The 25,382-nt window shown below is 42.0% G+C and overlaps 1 protein-coding gene across 4 annotated transcripts in view; it reads right to left on the bottom strand.

Moving 5' to 3' along the window:
* The window catches only part of LOC118215311 (protein unc-13 homolog C-like), a 98,105-nt gene that overhangs the window by 11,889 nt on the left and 60,834 nt on the right, over window positions 1–25,382 (bottom strand). For 2 of the 4 annotated variants that reach the window (XM_035395981.1, XM_035395984.1), the window contains 11 exons: window positions 17,261–17,387; window positions 15,744–15,840; window positions 14,885–15,028; window positions 13,575–13,652; window positions 12,592–12,669; window positions 12,309–12,335; window positions 7,494–7,582; window positions 6,646–6,789; window positions 5,427–5,550; window positions 4,385–4,447; window positions 1,932–2,012 (listed from right to left, as the gene is read on the bottom strand). In XM_035395981.1, the coding sequence (XP_035251872.1) occupies window positions 1,932–2,012; window positions 4,385–4,447; window positions 5,427–5,550; window positions 6,646–6,789; window positions 7,494–7,582; window positions 12,309–12,335; window positions 12,592–12,669; window positions 13,575–13,652; window positions 14,885–15,028; window positions 15,744–15,840; window positions 17,261–17,387 (1,052 nt within the window). The remainder of the gene's footprint in view (window positions 1–1,931; window positions 2,013–4,384; window positions 4,448–5,426; window positions 5,551–6,645; window positions 6,790–7,493; window positions 7,583–12,308; window positions 12,336–12,591; window positions 12,670–13,574; window positions 13,653–14,884; window positions 15,029–15,743; window positions 15,841–17,260; window positions 17,388–25,382) is intronic. The other 2 variants (XM_035395982.1, XM_035395983.1) reach the window with 2 other exon arrangements.

Below are 25,382 nucleotides of genomic sequence, written 5' to 3'. Positions count from 1 at the left end.
CGCGTAACTGGATTCTTTTTGCAATCGGCACCAAAGTAAACATGGCGCAATAACTTAGCGCACCACAAAATCCTGGTGCAAAGCTTATGTGTGTTTAGCTCACAAAGAGACCATCAGGGTAAGAGCTGTATAAATAAATAATAACACTGATGTAATTGCAGTATTACTCCTGTACTTTTCTGGAATTATTCATGTTGTTATGAGTTGGTAAACTCATAAGTGGTCAAACATTAATGCTTTCGATCCTATCCATCAAGTTTAAGTAGTGGTTGAGTTAATCGGATAAATCCCTATAAATTTCAATGGTCATCAACTGCCAAAGTGTCACAAATAAATCAACTACATTTGTGATTATATCATGATGTTTATTTCACTCAGAAAGAACCTTGCCAAGAAGCATCAAGCTGGAGGGCTTCCAGGACTCTCCAGATGCACCATTAAGAAATATGAGTGTTATTAAGGATAACAAAAGGAAATAACCACTAACAACTTACAAATCAGACCCATTATAGGTATATAAAAAACAACATTTTTTAAAAATTCATTAAACTCCAGTAAGCACAACAGTAACGTTTTCAAACTACAGTCTACCAAAAGATAAAGGTCACACAACATGTCAAGCCAGCTCCAAGTACCTACAGTATTTGACATAGCACAGAGGGATTCTATTTGCACCAGTGCATCAGTGTAGTTCATATGTCTTCTAATATGTCTGCTTATCTTCAGCAAAGCATGTTCTTCCTCACTCTTGGTCTATATATGACCCACATCTTTTGGGCCCAACTGTAGGGGAGGCAATTTGTTCTGGGCCTACATCAGCTATATCTCACCCAGAATTCCAGGGTAAGAGCAATGGTCCCAAACCACATACATGAACAGAACATGGTCAACTAAATAAACTTTACGTATACAGGTAAATATTTTTTAAAAAAAACACAATGTGGCGCAATTACTTCAGAATAATTTGTTCCCATGGCAGCCTCAAATACCTGGCATGAAGCCAACAGCTCAGCATCACACAGACCGTTTAAAAGGATTAAAGTACTGCTCTCATTCTTTTCCCTCTTTAATCAGAGATCATCCCCACTGCTCTTGCTGCGTAGTAGCTAAGTAGCCCTGTCGACAGGGTTTATTACAGCTCCATTGCATGGTAAATCATTCTCTCTCTCTCTCTTTTACCCTCACTATCCCTACTCATAATGCCTTAGCATTGGTAATACACCATTATTCCATCTTCATTCCCTGAACTTTATATCACCATGTCTTTACTCCTGTCAACTGAATACCAGACCCTGCTGTTCGACTGGCTTCAGCATCTGGTCAAATCTTCTGTCTCCGCCCCTCTACTCAGAAGGGGACTCTCTTTCATGCGCTCTTCTAACTGCAAACAATGTGGCCAACTATACACATGGCAGCTCTGACAAACTCTGTGCTAGCTAGCGATGTAGTGTTTCAGGAAACTAGGAGCTCTGTTTATGGTGGCGTAGTGAGCATGTCGCAGGGTAGAGGGCGGTGTGGAATTGCAGGAAAAGGCACTGCTCTTTTTTAAATGTTGCATAGCGCGTCATGCAAAAGCTGCACCGCGATGAGTTACCCGTTACCGCGTGGAACATAATTGATTTTCGCCGTCTCCGAGGAGGCCGCCGCCCTGTTAGGATCAATCAGGAGGCAGAAATTCTCTTCATCAGCATTCCAAAGAGGAGACTCAATTAAGAAAGTTAGGTGAGGTCCTGCTGAGAGTTTTTGAGCCAGACAGAGCATCAATGATGGTGACTGCAAGTTTATAATTACTTCTCCTACTACTTCTGAAAACTGTGGTTTTGCTACTGATTTGTACTGAGAGCAGGAGAAGAGAAGTGCACATTGGATCTGCAGGTAAGGGGAAGATCTACTGTTTGAGACAGGCAACTTCTGCAATGCATGATGGGTACCTTGATGGTGGGCAGAACCAAATCCATGGCCGCACACTGCCGGGGAGACAGGCTTCGAGCTTCCTCTCGTATCACATGCTCCTACCAACAAGAAAATACGAATCAGAACAAGCACATACTCATCAGGAGCATATTCCCAGCTATAAGGCATTATAACCGCTGAAAGTATTGCAGAAAAGTGCAACAGTTAATTCTCTTCTCTTAGCAGGCAAATATTTACCTCGGTGTGCTTTTAAACCCTGTACAATTCCAACATTGTGAATTATTCTGGATAAGAGTGTTTGATAAATATCATCATTGAAATGTAATAACAAGAAGCAATACATTTAAATATTGTTACCTTCTAACAGTGTCTTTCTCAGCAAGAGGCAAACAAGAGGACACTCCTAATAACTAAGACTACAGTGTACAGTCTGGCACTGGAACAGATGCATGCAAATCCAGGCTTTCCTTCCTTGAAAATTTCAGCATCCTTAAACAGGAGCACATTTAATCCCCCAGAAATGCCACTGACATGAGTCCAGAGCTTGGAGAGCGCATTATCAATATGGCAATTGAGACAATAATCTTCAGAGCATTTAATACAATGTAAATTACAGGCCTAGATCAGTGCCCGGTCTCAAAACAACATGTATCACACAAATGACCTGCTTAGCAAGGTGATTACGCTTCTCTCCTGCTGTGCACCGTCACAGAAGAGGAGCAGGCGCTAACATACGATCTATCGCGTTTCCCCTCACTGCTGTTACAATGCTGAAGCTGAAGCTCTGACTGCTTTTTCTAATCAAACAGGGAGGAGGCCGACCACTCGTGAGAAGCTGTTTATCGATTCCTCTCCTTTAAAGGTCACTTTTTAAAGACCAGATCCCATGCAACAGCTTTAATGCTTTGTCGAATCTTATTGATTATGTGTTAACGCTGGGTTAGTGTGTACCGACAGGGCCAGGATTAGGAAAGTCCAAGACTGCCTATTACTCTCTATTAAAGTCAACTCATAGCTTCTGGCCAGGACAAATAGGTCCTGATCCTGGCACTGCCAGTCATTATAGTTCATTAACTAATATAGTTAGGATAAACTACTCCGCTTGAAGGACCAATCTACTGTAACGATTGCTAAAAGATATAAGCCATTGCAGAAAATCCAATTTTCTCCTGATTTCTTAAAAAATTATGCTCAAGTTTCAATTGTGAACATTTTATGAAGAGTAGGCAAGATGAAAGATTATATAAGAATTACTCTGCTCTCCAGTACTCTTTTTCTTCATGATGATGTTCCAAACAGTTGATTTTGGTAAGCCTAAGTTTGGCTAAGGTTTGACATATGTCACCGATTGTTGCTTTCTTATTTCTCAGGCTCATAACAGCTTCCGTGACTTTCATTAACAATCAAAAAGGCAATCAAAAGCCTAGAATCAAGACCAGATACTGAAAGCTCGCATATACCTGCACTAAGGAAGCAACTGAACACACCTGATTAATCAAAAACATCTGTAAAGCCATTTGTCCCAGAAATTATGGTACCCTGAAAAATGAATTTAAAAAGTGCATACATGGTGAAACTAAATTGTAAGAAAACACCCTTTAATAAAAGCTGAGAATGTGCACTTCAGCCACATGAGAATTGTTTGATTACAGATAAATTGTGGACTACAGAGCCAAAACCCAAAAAACAAAAACAAAAAAAAAATAAACGTATTTGTCCAATTATGGAGCTCACTGTATACACACACACACACATTTTTTTTTCCTCAGTGTTCTGCCTGATAGCTCTTGTATAGACTATTACGACACACATCTACAGATACAGCTATAAAGACCCTAACTGTGTGTATTTTAGGACACTGATTTACCTTGTGAACCTGGATTCAATCATTGCTGTACAGCAAGATATGAAGCATGGATTCTATAAACATTTGTCCTCCAGCTCAAACTGTGAAAGTAGACTGCTTTTTATCTAGGTGATTGTTGAACTTGCAGATCAATTTTTATGAAGAAAAAACATTTAGCAGTATCCTAAAGATGTATTTTCAACAAGACCAGATGTGGTCTTGCTGAAAAGCACAAATATGGTCCTCGTTGTCCTAGTTACAAAAATTCCTTCTGAAAATATTGACATTTCACACACTAGGAAGCAATATTAATAAGGCATCTCCAGATATCAACTTAAATTTGAAATTGTACTTCAAATATTAATTTTCACAAAACCGTTAGAAAGGAAAAAGCAGACGTGAACCTCTGGATGATTTGTGAAGGCTCTGTTGAAGTCCCACAAACAGTGCTGACCATCCAAAGGAACATCTCCAGAAAGAGATCCAGAAGAAAGCAGTGCACCCTCTCAGGATTGCAACAGGACAATTTTTTATTCCCTCAGAATTCTGGCAAAACGGGAATCTTATCAGCAGTGGGAATGGCTGACAGACAAGTCCAGACATCGACAAAGGACAAAGTCATACCTTTAATTTGGAGAGCTGTCCCAAGTCCTTGGCAGCACTGAAAATCATCTGTGCTCCCTGCTGCTTCAAGAAAAGAAAATATTTACATTTTATTTCTTCATTGGAAATTTGTGAAAAAACATGCATCACAGTATCACCTGGACTCTCAAATCTAATCAAGTATTGCACATGCTGCCACTAAGGTGGCTCGGATGCATTAGAGCATATATATAATAACTCAACACCCCGTGGAAAGGACAATGTTAGCATATGCATGGGTTATGTGTGAGGAAAAGATGATGAGGTTCCTCATTATCATTGTAACTGAGTATGCAATATAAGGAGTCCAAATGAGACATCCAGGCACAAGTTTTTTATTATTTGAGATGTGTTTAACTCACATTAAGATGATTACTATCCAAGACAATGCATGATTATTGTAAGCAATATAACTGTCAGTACTTTATAAGATAAATATTAATAGTTGATATCAAACATATCAATTTTAAAAAGCATACAACTGATGTTATTTCATTGCTGCCAAGAGAAGGCCAGATCACATTTCTGTACAGTATATCATGCTGTGAGCAAAAGCCAGTGGTTGTTTGTTCATGCATTGTCTGTTTGGAATGCCAGCTACACATTCTATTTGATGCCTAGTACCACAACAATAAACAGATGTCATTTTTGTTTCTTCTAATTCATGTTTCTTGCTTTGTTTTCCATTGCTTATGCCAGACGTATAAAATTCAAATCCAGGAAGGCCACAGTTTCTGCAGGTATTTTGTGGGTTCAGTACTCTATTAAGGCCCTGAAAACAAGGTGTGTAGATTATTTAGCCAATTAATGACTTAAATGAATCACTGCTGGTGAAACGCACTTAAAATCGACAGACGCTGCAGCCCCCCAGGACTGGATTTAGACACCCATGGTTTAGGCCAAACAACTTCATCGCCATTTTAGTAGCATAAATTACAGTAATTTCTATTCGTGTTACAGTAACTATTTATGTTAATTATGTAGCCTGAGTGCAAAGGGGTAAAGGGCTGTGGTAGCAACTTACACTCTGGTCAGTCAGGGGAGGCAGTACGATCTGTCTCTCGATGGTGTTCAAGACAATCTTCCACAGTTCTTTCAGAACTCTCTTTAGGACAGTCTTCTCACAGATCTTAGCAAACAAAATCAAACTGCAGGACAGAACAAAGCACAACATCAATACAAACAGCTAAGCTGAAAAGGCTCAGTTCAAGCAGCAGTACTCTCAGGAATGCTCTCAAGCCATCTGAATAAAAAGTTTATAAAAATAAAGTTTTTACGAATGATTCCCAAAAAAATGTTTCGTCGAGGTACCATGAACAGATACCTGCATTGCATGTTATTACTGCTACCTAGCCTGCAAATATTTACACAGGCATAGACCTTTAAAAACCGCAAACAATCATGAATGTCAGAATTCAATAAACCTGAATATGTGGAATAAATGCTACAACCTTATATTTTAATCCTCCTGAATTTATGAATTTGTGGGCTTAGGGAGGTAGAAAAAACTTTGGACTGGAAAGGATTTAACATTTGCATATGATTAAGAGGATTCCCTGTAATACCCTGTTGGCCTCAATGTTGCTTTGATGAAGGGTCTGAGAGGAAATTTGTCAAGCAGACATGAAATTAAGTTCAAATGCTATTATTACTATTGCACTTTTTAATGAAATTCAGAATTTACACAAGGACGATTGTGTATAAAGGCCATGACGAAATTCCCTCTCTGCAGACTATTTCCACCAAAGACGGATACTTATACTGCTGCTCAATGCATAAATGCATATACTGAGTTACTGAAGCATTTATACTTTGTTTCATTGAATTTTAAACCTTAACTATAAGCAAAAAGTAAATGCAACTGCTAAAATGTGCTGGCAAGCGTTTATTAAGTCATTGCAGAGTATGCATTGCAAATCATTGTGAATAAGTTAAGGATAAATATTGATTGAATAAAGCCCTTATTCTTTATTGCTTATAGCATGTTCATTTGGAGAATAAAAGTGGGGTGCTCCTGCAGCCCCTAGCAGGTGTTTTTGGGGTGCAGGGTGCTTGTGGCATGTTCATGAGGAGAATGAAAAGTGGGGTGCTCCTGGAGCTCCTAGCAGGTGTTTTAGCATTGCGGGGTGCTTGTGGTATGCTCATGTGGAGAGTGAAACTAATTGGGGTGCTCCTGCAGCTCATGGCAGGGGTTTTTGGGGTGTGGGGTGCAGAAGTTTGCGGGGTCCAGACGCAGGCTGTACTTCTTGTCCAGCAGATCCATCAGGGGTCTCAGCACCACCTCGGCGTCCATGGCCGCGTTGCTCTTGTTCGCCCCTCCGTTACCCTTCATCTGGACCAGCTCCTGGTTCATCTGCTTCACGCAGTCTTCAATTACGGCCTTGAAACTGCGGGAGGAGGGGAACAGACAGCAGCAGCGGCAATTTTAGCTGTTGATGCAGGGCATGCATTACCGCTAACAATTACTGAGGACCGCCCACCCACTGACTGACCCAGCCCATTCTGTTGATTACACTGGCTGCCTGGGCACATTTTGTTTATTATAATGCATCTCATGCTGAACACCAATCAGCAGATTACCAATATGCACTTCTGCATGACAGCTATTCCTCCTTCAGCCTAGGCAGAAACACAAACTGAAAAGTCACCTTTTTGATTTTGTGATGGCATGGAGAAAGAAGGCGAGCAGGAAAAGCACAGCACTGCATAGCAAATCAGTTGTGGCTGAGGGGTGGGAGTGACCAGGGGGGCTAGATTAAGGGAACTACTTTTTTGAGCAGGATACTGGGATTAATACCCCCACATCAAAAGATTGCAATGGGATCATTGTGAAGATACTGTGTGAGGACTTCAGGAAGAAGGCGCAGCCAACAGCACATTGGCAACTACCATACAAGTATATCCCCACCTGGTTTCATCTGTCTGGCAGAAGACACCGACAGTGTGGTAAGGCTGTTGTCTGTGTGTATTCAGAGAGCCAAATGCCGCAAACCATGCAGGGATGGATGTAATTAATTCATTTGCAGGGAGATGCCATTACGTGGTTTAGGTCCACTTTTCGGTGAGGTCAGGCGAAAGGAGGTCTGCTTACCTGGACCCGAACACTCCGCTCAGCTCATCCAGGACAATGTTCAGCTTGTTCTGCAGTTCCTTCAGCAGGTCACTGGCCTCGGCATCCAGCTGTAAGAGGGACACACTTTTTAAAGCGCGCTCGACACACCGCGAGGAAAGGTCAGGTTTGACAAGGGGCTGGGCGAGGGTCGGCCCCGGGGAGACCAAGCGAACGCGTTCACGCCACTCGGCTTCCAGAAAAACAACCCCTTGCTCTTTTCAGTCTTTCAGTCAAGTGCACTGTTGTTGAAAAGGGTTTGACTGCATCGTAATCTTTTATTGCAGTTTGGCCCTGTGTTGATATTTATCAAACTCAACACAAAGGGTAGAGTCAACCGGAAATGAGTCTGTGTGGTGCATGAAACCTGTGCGCAAGGAATTACTGTGTCGTGCACAACTCATTTGTATACGATTAAAAGCCATTTTGTTTGCTGAATAGACCTCTGGTAGTGGGAAAAGAAAAGATTTTAATTTGATGGCTTGAGCAGCCTGTGCCTATGTGCCTAAAGCAGGTTTAACTGAGAACACTAACGCCTATTAAAGTGCTGTTTTGTGGTGTGTGGAAATTTTCTTTGTGCTGGCACTGCGCAAAATGCCTAACTTATGAATGCGTAAAAGTATGCTCGCTGGAGTCAGACTGCAACCTCTGACACGCAGCGTCCACCTCGATATTTATTTTGAATAACCTGTTAAAAAAGAGTTCTCCTCATTCCTTCTGACAGGGAACAGGCTTCTGGTGTAATGGGTTATGTAACAGGGGTGTCTCTGGTGGCTTTTGTGCACTGTTCCTGCGAGCTGGTACAGCCACTTAAAAAAACTCACTTCAGATGAGACACTCAGGGGAGCTAAAACACGTTATCTTGTCATTCAGAGACTTAGGTTTCCAGAATGCAGTTTATATATCGGCCGTGGTGAACTATTCCTTTCAAGCCTTTGGCAGGACAACATTATTATGAGAATTTAAAAAAATGTTGACCCCCTCATAGCAGTCAGCATATTGGGAAAGACATGAGCCAAGAAAAAAGGCTTACTGCACACAACATTAAAAAAGCGATCAAAAACTGCAGAATTTCTTTTGGATGGACAAACACTGTATTCTAAATCAATGATGCACGATTACTTTGAAGGGCTTTAATTCGAAAGCCGCGTCATATTCAAAGCTTTAATGCTACCAAAGGCGTGCTTTTTCCGCAATTCATTTTAGCCATGACTCCCATTTCACCCAAACGGAGCATGCTTAATTTAAGTAATGGTGAGTCATAGATGCACAGTGGGCGTAAATGTATGAGCCCATAGCCATTATACGGCCATCATTAGGAAAGCACAGTTATATTCAGAATAATGGCAGTATCAACTTACTATATCAACAGTCAACAGGCTTAATGAATCCCATGACTCCTATTTGCAACAACCAAACAATTATCATAAAACAAAAATACTTCATGGCCACATTCACAGAATTCTCAAATCAAAACATCAATAATTCATATCAGACCTCAACATTTTCTCTATTTACCACAGTACTACACTCATTACAAAAAAATTACCTTCACATATGAGTTGCTTCAAGTGAACCTCTTACTTCATTAAAAAAAGACCCTGCAGATATTTTTTAAGTAAGTGATTGATGTAAGCATAAGCATAGGGTAAGCTGATACTGGGTCACTAAATGGGGGGAGAAGGCACCCATTAGCAAGAGCAAGCCCAGCGTGTCTTTGTGCAAAGATGAACGAATGATAAACTGAAATGGTGAACACCCAAATAAGCCTCTGATAAAGGAGGTGGAGAGATTGCGTGGCCCTTAGAAAGGGGTGACTGGCTGAGTCCAATTAGGGTAACCCTGCAGGGTGACAGTTGGAAGACCCCGCCATCTATCTTTACGCCGTCCATTGCTACGTCTCCACGATGAATAGCCTCGTGATGGAAAGGCCATCGAGCACCAGGGGAAATGGCTGACATAATCTCATTCAAGCGTTGCACATGTGACGTGCTGGGCCGTGTGAAAAGATCGCCTCATGCACTTCAAAGCCATAATTCAGCCGTGTGAACAGCCTAGTTTTTATTTTTTTATTTTTTTTTTTTAAACAAGCCAGTCAAACTGCTTACAAACTGCTATGACTCTAGGACTGATTTTCAACAATGACAGACTACCACTACATACCTCTCGAACGATACATCGGACACATGCGGTGCCAAACTGTCACTTATCTAACTGGCTTCTATCCTTTCTAGAGCAAATGAATCACTGCAAGCTGCTGCCATACCTGTTAACATAGCTACACAATAAGGGGGCCTCATGGCTAACAGTCTAAATCCGGATGGTGTATAATTTCCTCAGATTCTAAATCTAGAGGCAAGTGTTGTGTATTTGAATGGCTGATTTTCCTTCCGTTCAAATGGGGAAAGTTCCAGTGAGTGCAAAACTGTAATTGTTCCTTGTCATTCTTTTTCATGGATACTGCACACACACACACACACACACACTCTGTCTTACTTATGTCACAAAGAGACAGTGACACAGAGCCTCTTGAAATACTGCCTCAGTATCTTGAAATACTGCCCGTCATTTTCACGACTTAACCCTGCTGCAGACCTTGCTTACCAATTAAATTTATCTCCCAGGCTTGAATCAGTCTTGTATGTATTCCTGTAATTGGTCTAAAGACAATAGAATTGTGAATATAAAAACTAATAGTATATTTAATTTCCCTATTTATAAAAAATACAAAAATCATAAGAACCACCAGTTAAAAATTATGATGGATCACAGCACCAACAAATTTGTGGTGACCATGAAAGTAAGGACCATTTCAAATCAATAAAAGTCATGCAGTTTGGACTGTGTCTTCGGTTTTGGACTATTGCAGCTTGGGCCTTTATCAAGAAGACCTCAATGAACAATAGCAGATGTTTGTCCTTAAGGCAGGACAGTGAATAGAAAATGTGGTCAGGTTCCTTTTGCCAGGTCAAAGGATATCTGCAAATCATTTGAAATTAATAATGAAAATATAACTCAGCAGTGCCCAGTTCTAATTTAAAAAAAGAAATGTATATAAAAATAAAATGTCAAGCTAGACACAGGGCATGCAAGGCTAGCTTATTACTTTGTGTTCCACATTATGACTGAGGTGTGGCTGCAGCGTTGTGATGAAGTGTCCAGTAAAGCAGTGGTGTTTTAAGAGCCGACGACCTGGCACCCAAAATTTATGAGGAAAGCAGAAACTTTGTTCTGTAAAGAACCTCATACATAATGGAAAACTGTTTCTGCTTACTTTAAGTGCGTGAAAATTTACACCAGGGAAAATGTAGGTTGATCTAGTGAACCAACGACCACTTTTCTCATAAATTTGTGGGTGCCAGGCTGCATGCTCTTAAAACACCGCTGCTTTACTGGACTGTTCATCACAGTGCTCCAGCCGCACCTCAGTCATAATGCGGAACACACAATAATAAGCTGGCCTTGCATGCCTGTGGACTCTGCAGTGGCTGCAATGGTGGTTTATGGACCTTGAGACAACATTCCATTATGGAAGACTCAAGCCACCAATCATTCCAAATACGGGGGAAGGGGGGGGGGTGTGATTTCAGGTCACGTGACCTGAAATTCACCAGTGAAAGTGCTCCATAGATACGATTATATACGTATTCTACCTCACATACATTTAATTGAGAGCTAGGTTCTCAAATGCAGTGTGGAAGAACATGTTCTTATTTAAGAGCTGAGGGAGGAACATGCATTTTTAATGGGAACACAGATTTTATTTTACTGGAGCAATGTGGACACCAGCATGTGTGTGTAGCCAGACTAAAAGCTCTTCGTTAGGAGGAGTCTCTGATAGACAACTGCCTTAATAAATGCAGTTGAAGACAAGACTTTGACCGGCTTTTAATCTACATTTGTTCTTAACATTGACTTGTAAGTAAATTCAGTTTGGTGAGTTAGATCTAGTGATTGCTGAATGTTTTTGCTGTTTGTGAAGAAAAAATAATAATTCTTGATTTTGATTGTCAGTCAAAGTTAAGAACAAATGTTGACAGAATCACAGCCATTGTGTGCATTCATTAATATTGGGTAATAATCCTTAAATGATTCTGCCCTGTCTGCTGATCACTCAAATGTGCTCTTGCTGCAGAGTGAAACAGTGGAAATTTAGCACTATTAATAATGCATAATGACAAGTACACTTCCACAGATCCTTTCTTTGATGGGGGCTTTTTTTTTTTTTTAAATGATGTACCCAACACAGTTAATTCAGTGTCTTAACTGAGGAAACAAGGTGCCAGGGTCAAATCCTGAGACCTGAGTGTGATGTTTTCACACTGTTGCTAAACTCCTCCACATTCACAGCGCAGCCAGGCAGATTTGTAAGCACTTCAGGTTGCCATGCCACCGACTGATGCTGTAATCTCTCTGGTTTAATGCCTTTTTTTGGATCAGCAGCTCGGGAACTGAGCAGACACAATCAACAGCAACCAGATTCTTCAGCACAGTTGAGTACAAGTTACTTACTAACCAAAACAATGCAAGGAAAAAAATTAACTAGTACATGCAGCACTGGCCAGAACCCAGGCTAAAAATACACAAATTTGCCCTCATGTCTTCCACACCAGATTAGCTCCAGAACCTAAGTAACTATGGCACATGCTCCTCATGGGGGTGTAGGAGTGGGAAGGGTGGGGGCTGAGCAGATCCGGAGCATAGCAAAGGCAGGGGGTGGGGGTAGGGGGTGTGCGTTTGAGGTTCAATCTCTTTTTATGGCAATGGTGAAGTTGACAGGCCTGTGTGCAGACACACCTTACAAAAGGACACAGTCCCTTCCTCCTGTACGCCCCAGGCCATGAGAAAAACAACAAAAAAAACAACCACAAAGAGACAAGAACAGTTACAGACAAACACAGGCACACACTGCAAAAACAAGTACTCTGCTGTACTCACAAAATCACATTTCACTAGTTAGAAAATGGAGATCACTGTATACCAGACACAGCAGATGTTAAGCTAATCATTGCTATGGAAAAGGCAGAACGTACAAGAGCTGCGGTATGTAGCTGGGGAGCTGAGGAGAGTGGACACATACCTGCTTCCCACCCATAGATTCAAACATCTTCTCCAGCTGGACTCGTAGCTGTTGGATATTGTTAAGCAGGATGCAGGCCTGTCGAGAGAGGCGAAAAAGCATTTAAGCATAGAATGGGACATACAGTACCTTGGAAATGTGATTTGAACCTGCAACTTGGCTTCAAACTCAGCCCCATACTCACTATGTCACAAATGAATAATCTGACAGCTAAGGTGCAGAGCAAGCATTTACACATCAAACTCTGGAGATCTAAAGACCTTTCGCTACCAAAAAAAAAAAAAACATTTCCTTGAACAATTTGGGTATTGGGATTCCTAGCATAATAAAACAGGTTAAACTTGGCAATATACGCTTTGATTTCAGGGTAGCTAGATGACTCGAAAAAACATACAACATGGAGTTTACATTAGGCAGTCCTGTAGAGAACAAAACAGTCCAAATCCCTTTGGATAAGAGCCCTGGTGCAAAAGAAGTTAAACATACAGGGTCTGAGCAGTGCACAAAGAGTGATATGCTCTTAATTCACAGCCAAACTCACGTGTTTCTCTTTAACATTTATGCCTGTGAGCACCTGCCCTTTCTGTAAACCCCTGTATGTTATTGTTCTTATTGCAGCACCTTCACAGTCATTAAAACTATGGCTGCAGGATGTGTGAATTCACACATGAGTTCTGCCACTTCAGTCACAACAAACCTCGGTCAGGACTGAAAAAAGCAGACGCCATCCATTGCGCTATATGCTTAACAAGGGGAATAAGTGCTTGCAATTGAACTCTGCAACACTGCATGACTGTTAAATACATGGTTCTGTCGCACATGGGTTAGCGCACCACAGACACCACCACTTCAGCGTGGTGAATTTTTCCTGAGAGACAGCAGTCGTCACAGTAGATACGTGACAACCAGATGGCCCGGCACGAGAATCCATCTCCGCACCAAAACCCGGAAAATCACGACCAGACTGTCAGAATTAGACTTACCACATTCTCTTTGCTCAGATGGATGCCAAAGTCCTTCGATACAATGGCAGCGTACTGAAGAAGGACTTTGTTGATGGTCTGAAAGAAAAAGAGAATTGCTGAACCATTTAACTAATAGAAAGTCTTACCCACATGCACATTATAGTTCAAGTTGTTTCGATGTGAAAAATAGTAGTATTACTGAAAAACACAATGTAACATTCAAAATATAAAATGCATTCAACACCCATTTCTAATGTTGAATGTGTTTTTAATTAGACATAAATTATTTTGGTGCGAAATGTACAGCTATTAACAATTATACACATTATTACTGTGAAAAATGTTAATGCCCAGATAAGTCATATTAAATTTAGCTCAGCATTGAAATAGACACATTCCCTAATGGTAGCAGAGTCTCAATTAATACTTTTTTGAACAAATCACACCGCACCTCCTTTCTCAAAGCCATAAAAACGACACAATATTAAATGGGTCGTCCATTCACTGGAATGGAGAGAATTAAAATTTCCTTCTGAAGGAAAGCCTAGAGAGCACAGTTACAGCCGTATAACACTGTGTCCTGTTTAAGCATCTGGGACAAATGCATTAAGCAGTATTGATCCGTTGCTATATGCTGTACTGCTGCATGTTCAGCGGCCGACGCTGTGTTTGCGCATACTTGGCACAACACCAGCCATTAATATAAGGGGCCAAATAAAAACTCAACATAAAAAGCGCAGGAAATTTATCTCCCCTCCAGTCGGCGGCGATTTATCGCCTGACGCATGCAATCAGGAGAATCGATGTCCCTCGGACCGCGGTCCCGCGGGAAGGGGCCCCGGAGAGCAGGCGCGGGACGAGCGCGGACAGAAGCGAGTTCGGTCGCGCTGCTGGGCCCCTCTCAATAAAGACCCCCCCCGGATCTGCAGCGTAATTAAAGCGAGGACTCCCCAAGCGCCCGGACACACTCATGTGGAAGTGTTTTTACAGTGCGTTTGACCCACAGCACTGCTTATCCCTGCTTCTCTGGGCTGATGCGTGATGTCACTCACTGTATTTCTGAGGAGTGCAACAATGAATGAATTTAATTAAATGTAATCTTTTTTTTTTAATGCAAAAAGGCATGTAGCAGTTTTAGCAGTATAACTTATGTACACAGGTATGCACGCACAGATGCGCTCACACACACACACACACACACACGCATACACACAAACATACATGTTTTGATCGTCCCCTGCCATGACAGCTCATCTCTCAGGGACTTACCTTCTCTCCTGCCTAAGCATACCCATCAGCCCTTGCGGCAGAGGGCGATGCACACTCACCTTGGCAAAGCGGCACATGAAGTGGGCCAATGCTTGCGGGTTGGGGCACTCCAACTTCTTGATGATCTCAAAGCTCTGGTTGAGTTGTGTGAAGACGTCAACCACGGAGCAGGAGAACAGAGCATGCTCAGATGTCTGCTGGAACTACACGAGAAGATGAACACACTCTTAAGGATGTCAGTAGCCAATCACAGCTGTGGTGACTCATGTAAATACAGTATGTACAGTATTCACTGCAATGTAAATCCATCCTCAGCTTCTACTGTAATCCCTCTAATATAAATTGCCAAAGGGTTGAAGGCATATATAATAGGTAGTGGCTCATTATACAAACATACCCTTGAACTCGATCAATTTGTCTTAACTTTGACTTACAAATTAATGCATGTGTTATTTTTTCCGATACAGACACAATGCTTTTCATTACACTTGATGATTGCTGAGCTTGCTGAATTGTGACACGAAATGACAAATGGCACACATTTCCAAACCTGCAAATACGGTATGCACGCAGCTCCACACTTACTCTGACACAAAAAGAGTTAGGTCATTACCTATGGAAAGTGTGGCTGGTGTTACAACTGTGGTACAGCAACTAAGAATTGTCCTGGCTCTAAAAACAGTTCCTATAAAGCAGGGCTGCCCAATCCTGTTCCTGGGTATCTACCGTCCTGCAGGCTTTCACTTCAACCCTAATTTAGCACACCTGATTCTAATAATTAGTGGTTCACTGAGATCTCTAGCTGGTGAATGAGGTGTGTTTTGATAGCGTTGGAGTGAAAACAGACAGGACGGTAGATCTCCAGAAACAGGATTGAGCAGCCTTGCTATAAAGAGTGCTCGGCACGGTGGCACTCACCCCATCCTTTTTGTCTCTTTCTAGTGCTCCGTGCAGAAACTCCATGGAGACATCTTCATTTTCATCCAGCCACTGAATTACAAAGGGATCAAACCACCTGGAGGACAGGACGACAGATGAGTCCCAGTACAGAGCCCCAGAAACCTTGCCTTCGCCACGGTAACGTTCGGCACACTTGAGTCCAGCGTGTAAAACTCTTTTGTGAACTGTCCCACCGCACCTTATCTCACACACTGTACGCATACAGGATTGGTCATGCACCTGGGGGCGGGTGGGCGGGGGGTATTACATCAATTACCAGCCCGTATTTGGAGGACAGGGAGGCTGAGTTGAGACGAGCCTCTCCTTTCGCCGTCCCGTTTTTTGTATCCCCTGTAAGCTGCATTAATGCTGTGGCGTAATGAGGCTACGTGCTGAATGGAACCTCATTACATGGGCTGGGACATTTGTGCCATGGACTTGATTCAGTTAGCTCTCAGAGGAAGCGCAGACACCGTACCGTGGCTTTACGATTCAACGCCAGTGAGAGCGACACACCTGCAATGTTAACTAAAGCTGTAAAGCGGATAGTCTGTTAAATTGATCGCTACTTTACAATCAGAGGGACCAGTTTAATTACCAGTGGAAGACAGGTGCGAAAATTGTGAATAAAAAAAGCCCTCCAAAGAGTCAAGTTTAATTTACCATACTATATAGTACACACTGCGCAATAAATACTCTACATTTTAGGTCTTTTCAAATCGTGCATTGGGGTAGCAGCACAGCACTGTAATTAATGAACTGAAATTTGTGGGTTCAAATCCCAAGTGCAGCAGCACTGTTAGAAACCATTAGGTTACATTAATAAATTCTTCAGTAAATCTCCAGCTGTATTAATGTCACCTATTACCTGCAGTGAAAACGGTGTGTGTGTGTGTGTGTGTGTGTGTGAGAGTCACTTTGGATGATGGCATTATCTAGCACTGTAATCTAGAAGGTAGAGGACAGTGTAGCGCAGTGATATGCAGGGGGCAGTAGAGTGATGTGATACTTAGTGGGCAGTAGACTTCAGCGGGAGTATGGTCTCAGTCTGTAGCATGGGTGGGACAGAGAGGCAATGCCGCACTGTCTACAGGAGAAATCAATGTGCATTTTGATTGACAGCAGATGTTGAGCTTGGAGCTGTGTCCTGAACGTCCCCCCCCCCCCCCCCCTTCTCCAGCACACTCGTAATTCAAACTAATGGATTGGACGTTATTCTACCAGCAACAAGGCAAAATGAGAGGGCAACGTGTTCCTTCAGACACATTTCAAATTATGGCTACAAACAGGGATTACCTTTTCACTTCCGTCTCAACGGCTAAACAGAAAATGTTTTCCACTACTACATACTAGGAGGCATTCATTAAAGTTAAAATGGTCGGATGATTGACTGATGTTCAGGGTGGAAGCTTTTTGCATGAAATACTGCACAGTCTCCGGTTAACTAAAACAGGGTCTGCCCAGGTCACTGCAGCAGGGAATTTGCGGATACCTACAGCGAATATTCCGGAACGGAGTCCTTGAAGGTAGGCAGATCTCGGACATACTCATTATGAAACCATTTCACTTTGAAGTGCAGATTCATGTACTCAGTGCTCTTGCACAGTTTGTGTTTTTCATGTTCTGCAAAAAAAGAAAAACAAGGAAAATAAGGTGGTTGGCAGGTATGTACTACGGTGCATACTAGGCTCATGTTTTTTTTATAATATGGACTGGATTAAACCAGCATATGTCCCTTTGACTCTTAACATCATAAACACAGCTTAGCAAGTTCTGGACAAAAGTTTGTTTGTCTGTTGTGAAATGGCACATAACAGACAGAAATCAAGATTTCATTGCCTGGACTGCTCTGTGGAGTTTTAAATGTTCTAAGATATATTAAGAGGAGACACCTCAATGTCCTTGCCAGAAGGAAAAATCTACTAAGTCCAGACTGTATATATAATGAAAGTTAAATTGTTATAGTGCTACCATTTACAGTTTTACCAGAAGGCACTACAGCAGTCATATTAACTGCTATAGCTACCACTGGAGAGAAGAGATGTGTGCTGATGGGAAATGTGGCAAGCCAAGGCACCATTCCACCCGGATGCTGTGACTTTGCCTGCTAGGAGATAATATGTAGGCAAAAGACAGGGCAATGACAAATAGGGGGGAAAAAACATTTTCCAATGGCGTAAACAAACTCCATTTGAAGTCGCCACAGTGCAACTTTTAGAGGTCTTTGGGGAGACGGAATAAACACAAAATGGAAGGTATATTAAATGGCACCAAGGGTGCTTCTGTGGGCAAGTAATTGAAGAGCAGAATATGCTGAGTTAGAGGTGCAGTCCAAAGCATTTATAAATTGCCACTCTAAGTTATATGAACAAGTCAACTTTACCTGCAATATTCAAAGTTCACATAAAATACCAATCATATACACATGGTGAAAGATAATTGTACTTATTTTTGAAAGACATCACAGCCCTAAGAACTCTTAAGGTAACACGCGCTCATACACACACACACACACACACACACACACACATCCTGTTCAGTGCAGGTGACAGGAAGCACTGTGAATGCTCTGCTTCAGTGTGACATCTGAACCTCAAAGGGCCCTCAGCAGTCCAGATCCAATTAATCACGCTGCATGTTTGCTTTATGACCAGCCAAGTGCTTGCACACAAGAGTAATAGGGCACTCCATATTTGCTTAGTTATGTAATTCAAGCCACGCTCCTGCAAGCCCTGATCAATATTATACACACTGAGCACAGCGTCTCTTACGACGCACAGAGGTGCTAATGCTCACAGGGACACTCCTCGTCTGGAGATGCATCAATATCACTGGCTGCATCACCAGAATCTCTACAGGACTGATAGTGTTGACCACTGTTCCCCTGTTTTCTGGGCCACTGCTGCTGACTGATTTCTCAAAGAGGTTCTCCTCAGCCTGAGATTGATAATCCACCTCAGTCTTATCTTCAGTAACAGAGCTCTCCTCCTGCCAGACTTGTGATATCTTTTTTTTTAATGGCTAAACCAAAAAACAAGGCATTTTCAACCATTATCTTAGGTTGCTTTGCATTGAAACATATGATGTCCAGAGTCACAGTACATGTTCTGTTTGGTCATCATTTTAATTGTTATTCCCACTGCTTTTGTTACTAAACCTTTGGGAAATGTGAAAATACCTGACTTTAAATAACCAAGACACAAAGCCATCTTTACTAAATACTTACATAATAATGCACGGAAGGCACAAAGAACATTTACAACTACTTCAGTGACAAGTTTTGAATTAATTATTAAAGCATGCGGCTAAATATTTCACAGAGCTGAAAGTGACAGCTCAAGTCCCCCTGAAATCATGTGAAGCTGTCAATTAAGCCAAAATGTAGTGTATAAAGGTTTCCAAATGTTTTCAAATTGAGCAAACCAATCTTATTTCAATGTTATGACCGGTCATTTCACTTTCGATGATTCAGAGAGCTTTCTAGAACATTGAGGCTATGTTATTTTTGAGGCAATGCTGCATAACAAGTAGCAATCTCCTCAACTGCAGCCTGTGCCACAATTCACAAATGAAAAAAAGGTAATTAATTTAATGAGAGTGCAGCTAGGTTTTGTTTGGAAAATCCTTACTAAATTAGTATATACATAGTAGAAACTCCAATATTCATTTTCCAAACCAGTTGTTCCTGGTCAGGGTCACGAGGGTCTGGAGCTTTTCCCAGCATGCAATGGGTGAGAGGCAAATAGAAAATAACAGAATACAAAAATAAAGTAATTTTTCCATTTATCATTTATGTTCTCCTCCCTGCATTTAATGCACTATACCAATCCCACATTCCTCAATCCACCAAGTTCTGCTGTTCCCTCTGTGTTCTTCACATAACTCAAGCCTCACACATGCTCACGGGGCTGCTGGAGGAGCTGACTGAGATCCAGAGTGGCAGTGATCATTTTGCCATTTTATACACAGGGGCCAGATCCAGGCTGTGTACAAGGAACATGCCAATTGGTCACAGGGCAGCCTTGAGCCACGCCCATCCCCACAGAAATCCCACACACATCAGTCCCCTCCCTGGCAGACCCAATCAGCTCAAACAGGGCGGCAGATGTACCATATTAGCTCTGTGCACCTTATTAGAAGGATTTACTTCTAGCAGGACCGTGTCCCCCAGATCTGCAGTTTATCAGAAATCCTATGAGGCATTTACTGTCGATGCTGCCTCTGGATTCAAGAAGCGATTAAGGTAAGTCGAGAGGAAAAATGGTGTAAAACTTGCATCCACAGCGTGACCGAGCCACCCACTCCCCCTCCCTCATGCGAGCATAGTTTCACATCACTGCTCCACTTTCCAGTTTGTTTGTCAAACACAGACCAGGGGCACCTCTGGGGCAGGCAGTGGAGACGGTGTGTTTTGTGCTCATTTCCTGTTTGACAGAGAACCTCTCATGCCATGGGACAGTGAAAGTGGCTCCACGGGAGAGTGGGGCTACTTGTCAGTTAGCGTCAGGGAATGAGCTCTTGATTCTTGAAGAGAGGCTCAAGCTTATCTGTGGCCAACATTCCACGGTTTCCAGAAGAAAACAAGAATCATGTCCTTCGCTGGAAGCCTGTGGATCACAGGTATTGGGGTTACATGTCTGCGCACACTTCAGTTACAAATGTGGAGCTTTTTTAAATACACTTTCCCACTACAAAAGTTAGTATCAAAGCACCAACGAGGGGCTAGTTCAAAATAATGAATGCAATTTCAAGAGCTCTTTAAACTGTAGGCAAAGGGACTGTATCCTCCAAATTTATATTGCCCAACTTTTAAAAAAATGATATTAAAATCAACTTCGGAATGTTTCACTAGACAAACTAGCATTTTTTCACTACATGAATCAACATTGATACTGCAGGGTAACTCTCAAAACATAACATACTGTATCTGGTGTATTGCCTAGTATGGTATCCAGTGTTTAAATGGAAAAAGAAAAAAAAAAAAAACTAAACAAAAATTTCTTCATCAAACAGTACAATTAAATTCCCAGATTCCACTTTACTGGAAAACAACTCAACATGGTGATGAGATATAATGACTGACTGAATCTACAGGTTTCTCTTTAACCCTTGTGTTGCAGCAGGTGAATGTTGCGTACTGACAGATTATGTTTAGGGCTCAGAACATACCCCTATGCAGATGCGTCTACAGCTCAAATGCTGATACAGAACAGCCATTTACTTCAAACGTCTCGCTCAGGATATTTACCCATCATGCATTTTTAATGGAATGGAACAACCTTAAAGATACATAAATCTGCGCGCCGTCTCTCAAATGAGGACGGCTGCCAAAGCTATTCATGGCCTATTCGGGAGCTCTGGAAGACAAGGAAATGAGTTCCTGAAAAGAAACTGTTCCCATGGGGCATAATCAGTGGAATAATAATGACGGCTTTTCAAGGTTTGATGGAGGCCGTCTGTGCCAGCTAACCTGAGAGACGGGGGAGGAAGCAGACTGCTTCATTTTCTTAGCGAGGGGTGAATTACATGCCATCTACTCTTTTTATGGGCATAATTGGTGCGCATAACAACATGCTGCTTGCAGAGCTGCTTTTTTAAAAACTCTCATAGGGTGGGGGTGAGGCTTGGGAGGAGTGATCATTGTCCTGAAGAACAAGCCACCCCCCACACTCACCCCACCTACCTTTTCCTTTGATCTGTACCAGGTGTGACGCTCATTATGTTGGCTGCTCTCATTCAAGCATCAACCAGAAGAATTCTACAAATTATAATTCATTTTTGTGTTATTTGCACAGATGCTTTTGATACAGGAATTAAATTACTATGTCAGTTCCTTCATTTCCTCTTTACTTTAGCCTTTCACTAAGTAACATTGGCTCTGTGATGTGCTGCAGGGCTGTGTGCATGTTATTGATCACAGCCGTCTATGTGCTCCAGGGCTACTCCCTCAATAATTTACATTTGCAGAGCGATTCCCTGTGTTACCACTCTGTCTTGCAAAGGAGAGCAGGACAGTCCACACTCCTTTCATATTTTCTTTGCTTTATTCAGACAGGTAAAAGCAGACCAATAGAGAAAGGGCCACAGTGAAGAAAGTGCCATGGTGGGAATTGAACCTCTGTCCACGTTAGGGGACTTGCATATGCCTATAGTGTTGGTACTGTCTGAGCCACACCTCTTGCCTATGTTACCAATGTAACCTAAGCAATGATTTTTTTCATGAACATTAACTTAACTTCTATGGTGTTCCACATAGAGCCAGGAGAGTTAGTCACTACATAGTAAATCTGAGTAAATCCTCATGCTAATGTACTTGTAAGAACGCACATTTTTTTAACTCCTGGCTTAGGGGCTGTGGAGGAAAAAGGATTATTGGAAACACACCTCTCAGCATGCTGCTTTCAGATATTCTTAAATTAAACTCTCATCCTGCTGCTCCACACACTCCAGTAATGCTGCACTAATGTTGATCGGTGGCTATACTCTTTGAAGGTGCTACTTTAAAGAAAAAAAAAAAAAAGAATGCATTCAGCCTTAAATAAGAATCTTCAATCATACAATGCAAATCTCTCCGCTATTTCCTAGAGATTGTTTGACTATAGTGTTTGAAAGGCCCCTCCACCATAAATGATGCCCACTCGTAAACTCCCACGGTGGACGCGATTTCATCACACTGGGTTCACTCTGCAGCATGACTTTTGAGGCCATTATTCATAAATGGCACATTTACATAGGCTACATTGTCATTAAAAACATTTTAGTGAAACAGGCAGAGGCAATGTTAAACAGCCATGGAAAATACAGACACCAAGGGACATCTGTGCTAAGCCCTCCTATCAGCCAGGCTCCAAACGGTCTATTATCCTCATTGTGTTGTAAGAGGCCTATGAGATTTAGACACAGCGGAGTATGGTGTCCTCTCGTGTACTTAAGAAACTACTCCCCAAATAACAACTGCAACAGCGAAATAAACAATGATTAAAAAAAAAAAAAACTATATCACTCCAGTTGTTTCCTCTTTTTTTGTTTCATTCCCAATTCCACTGCACCCACGACTGAAAGCTGTCAAAAAATACAACGTTGGATGAACTTCTCCACCGGCCCATCAGAATACCAAGGCTGTCTGTACAATATAACTACAGTGATCCATGTCACACTCTTTTCTAAAATATGGATTAAAAAAGGGGGGATATTGAGACTGGGATCTCAGACCTCAGAGTGGCACTGCTTCCACAAATTTACTTCAGAAAAAAAACACATAGTGGTTGCATATGATACAAGGTAATACTAATTTACCGCTCATTGTTGATCTTTAAAATATACTTATGGCTAAACGCTCTGGGGTAGGCAAAATTGACTGAAAAGTCTATATGCACTATTGCTGGAATAGAGCAGCCAAAAGATACCAATGTGCTTGCTGCTCAAAAGGCTCAAAATGATTCAGTTTAGAGCTCAAAATCATTCAGTTCAGACCTTCAATATTTTTCAAAGCAAATCTCTGGCATCTATTGAAATCCTTTGTAGAAGCCAAAGAAACCTCATTTGAATTCTCAAAGTTCAAATGTCTTAAGAAAAATCAGACAATAACAGTATCATCTGAGAGGGAATTTTTTTTTTAGTTTCTTTGAGAATAATTTCTTAGTGACTGAAAATTGCACTGCATGTATTTGGGTGGGAAAAAATACACTCTTAGAGCAGGATCTACCCACAATGCCCACAAAATGGTCAGTTAATTCAATGGCATATCAATCATAGCCGTTTAACTCTTAAAGGGCTATTCTTTGCAAACTTTGTATTGATTGTACAAAACTCAATTCAGTTGTCACTTATTATCAAAGGTGACGAGAAATAGAATGTGTAGGTACCATGGACTACAAAAGACACTCCACAAAACTACAAAGCCCATATGTCCACCTTATGGGGTGACACATTTAACCACATCTTTCTAGTTACAGTATTGGCGTACTGTAACTTTGAAACACACGACCCTCAATAAAACACAGGTCTCCTTCTGTTTCACTCTCTGTTCCATTTTACTTGCGTGTTGTTCCATTTGCTCTCTGTCTGGACTCGCCATTCTTCCATCTCCCCCTCGCATGCAGCCCACATGCTGGGAGGAGTTTGCAAGGCCTGAAACTGAGCAAGGCTATCTCGGGTATACTGTACTCTGGACTACCCAGCTGCATAGCAAATGATGGGAACTGGTCTTTCATAGACAAATGCATAATGCTTACAATACTTAGAAACCAAAGAAAACAACAAACAATGAAGAGTTAGCAGTAACATGCATCTGCATGAATCCGCTTGTCTTACTTCATTGAATCACTCAGAAAGTGATTCCGTTTTGCCTCAAATTAAGGTTAGTTGAGTTTTCCAAAATACTATTAAATGAAATTACTCTGAGAATCGAAGCACAAAGATAATTACAAAAACTGTTGAATATAGACTTGCATAATTACGTAAATCTGCATCTTAAGCACTCGCGGTTGTACAACCTAGATGCCTGGCAATCATGCTTTCAGTGGCCTTTTGAGGCAGAGTCCTGCATTGTGACTCACTGTTATCCTGGTATGGTATGGCCGGCAGTGCAGGTGTGTTGCAAATAGCGCAAAGCACGGCCCTTCCTGTGGAAGACAGCTTGTTGTGAATTCTCTTGGTTTGACCTCCCTGCTAAGAGTGACTCACACTCACAGACTGTCCCTGCCCAAGGGTGACTTTCCTTCCAGTGTTGCTGTGGTGGCGTGCAGTATGCAAATGTGCTTCCTGTGACGCATCCAGAGCGGAGCGGGTAGCATCCACCTCGAGGCTGTCTTTCCGCCCCCGTCCCATACCATCCCCATCCTGAATGGAGCCAGGCGCCTGTGGTGGGGTAGCAAGTTCTCACCCACAGGAATCCCACACCTCTCTGGGGTTGCCACAATTGCACTAATCCGAGATGAGGCATTCATATCGCTGACTGAGAACAATAAACAGTTTCTGTGTCTCTACCTGGTCCATCTGGCTCTTGTGACTGTTCTCTCTGAGTCATCTCTGCTCTCGTTTTTGCCTTACTGAGATCAATCAAGGCTTCTGTCTCCTGAACAACACTAGGACTACTACACCAGGCCCCTAACCATGCCATCCACACTGATCCCCATAGATCTGCCTTGTACCCTACATCGGTCTGTCCAACCGTCTGTCTGTCTGATGACTTCTGCCTACCATTGGCGAAACAAGGTATTTCCCCTGACAGGCCATATTTTCCACATGTACCAGGATTCGCTCTAATCCTCATTAAATCTGTCAGTACAGCTTGAAACAGAAGCTCATTTGTCAGAAGTTAGTTAGTACTCATAGCTGACAACTAATTGACATTATGATTGCAGGCAGGGATTTGTGTTTTAATTGAATGAGACGGCTCTGAGAATGTTAGCATGCAGGTTCCTGTATGCTACTGGTCACAGGCTAGCGCTCATGTGGTCACTGCATTTTCACAATTGTAATTTCAGAAGCACTATATACGTTCCCTGCTTCCCCTCTGGCCTCATCAGAACAAGTCAGCTCAGATTGTAGAGAGTGTCCATGTGACAAGAACCTGAGGCAGAAGGTTGCCCACTCTGCTCTCTGCTGGAAATGATG

This window comes from Anguilla anguilla, chromosome 16 (assembly GCF_013347855.1).
Source record: "Anguilla anguilla isolate fAngAng1 chromosome 16, fAngAng1.pri, whole genome shotgun sequence".
NCBI classification, from domain to species: domain Eukaryota; kingdom Metazoa; phylum Chordata; class Actinopteri; order Anguilliformes; family Anguillidae; genus Anguilla; species Anguilla anguilla.
The sequence above is the reverse complement of the archived record's forward strand: the minus strand, read 5'-3'. Positions and strand labels throughout refer to the sequence as shown.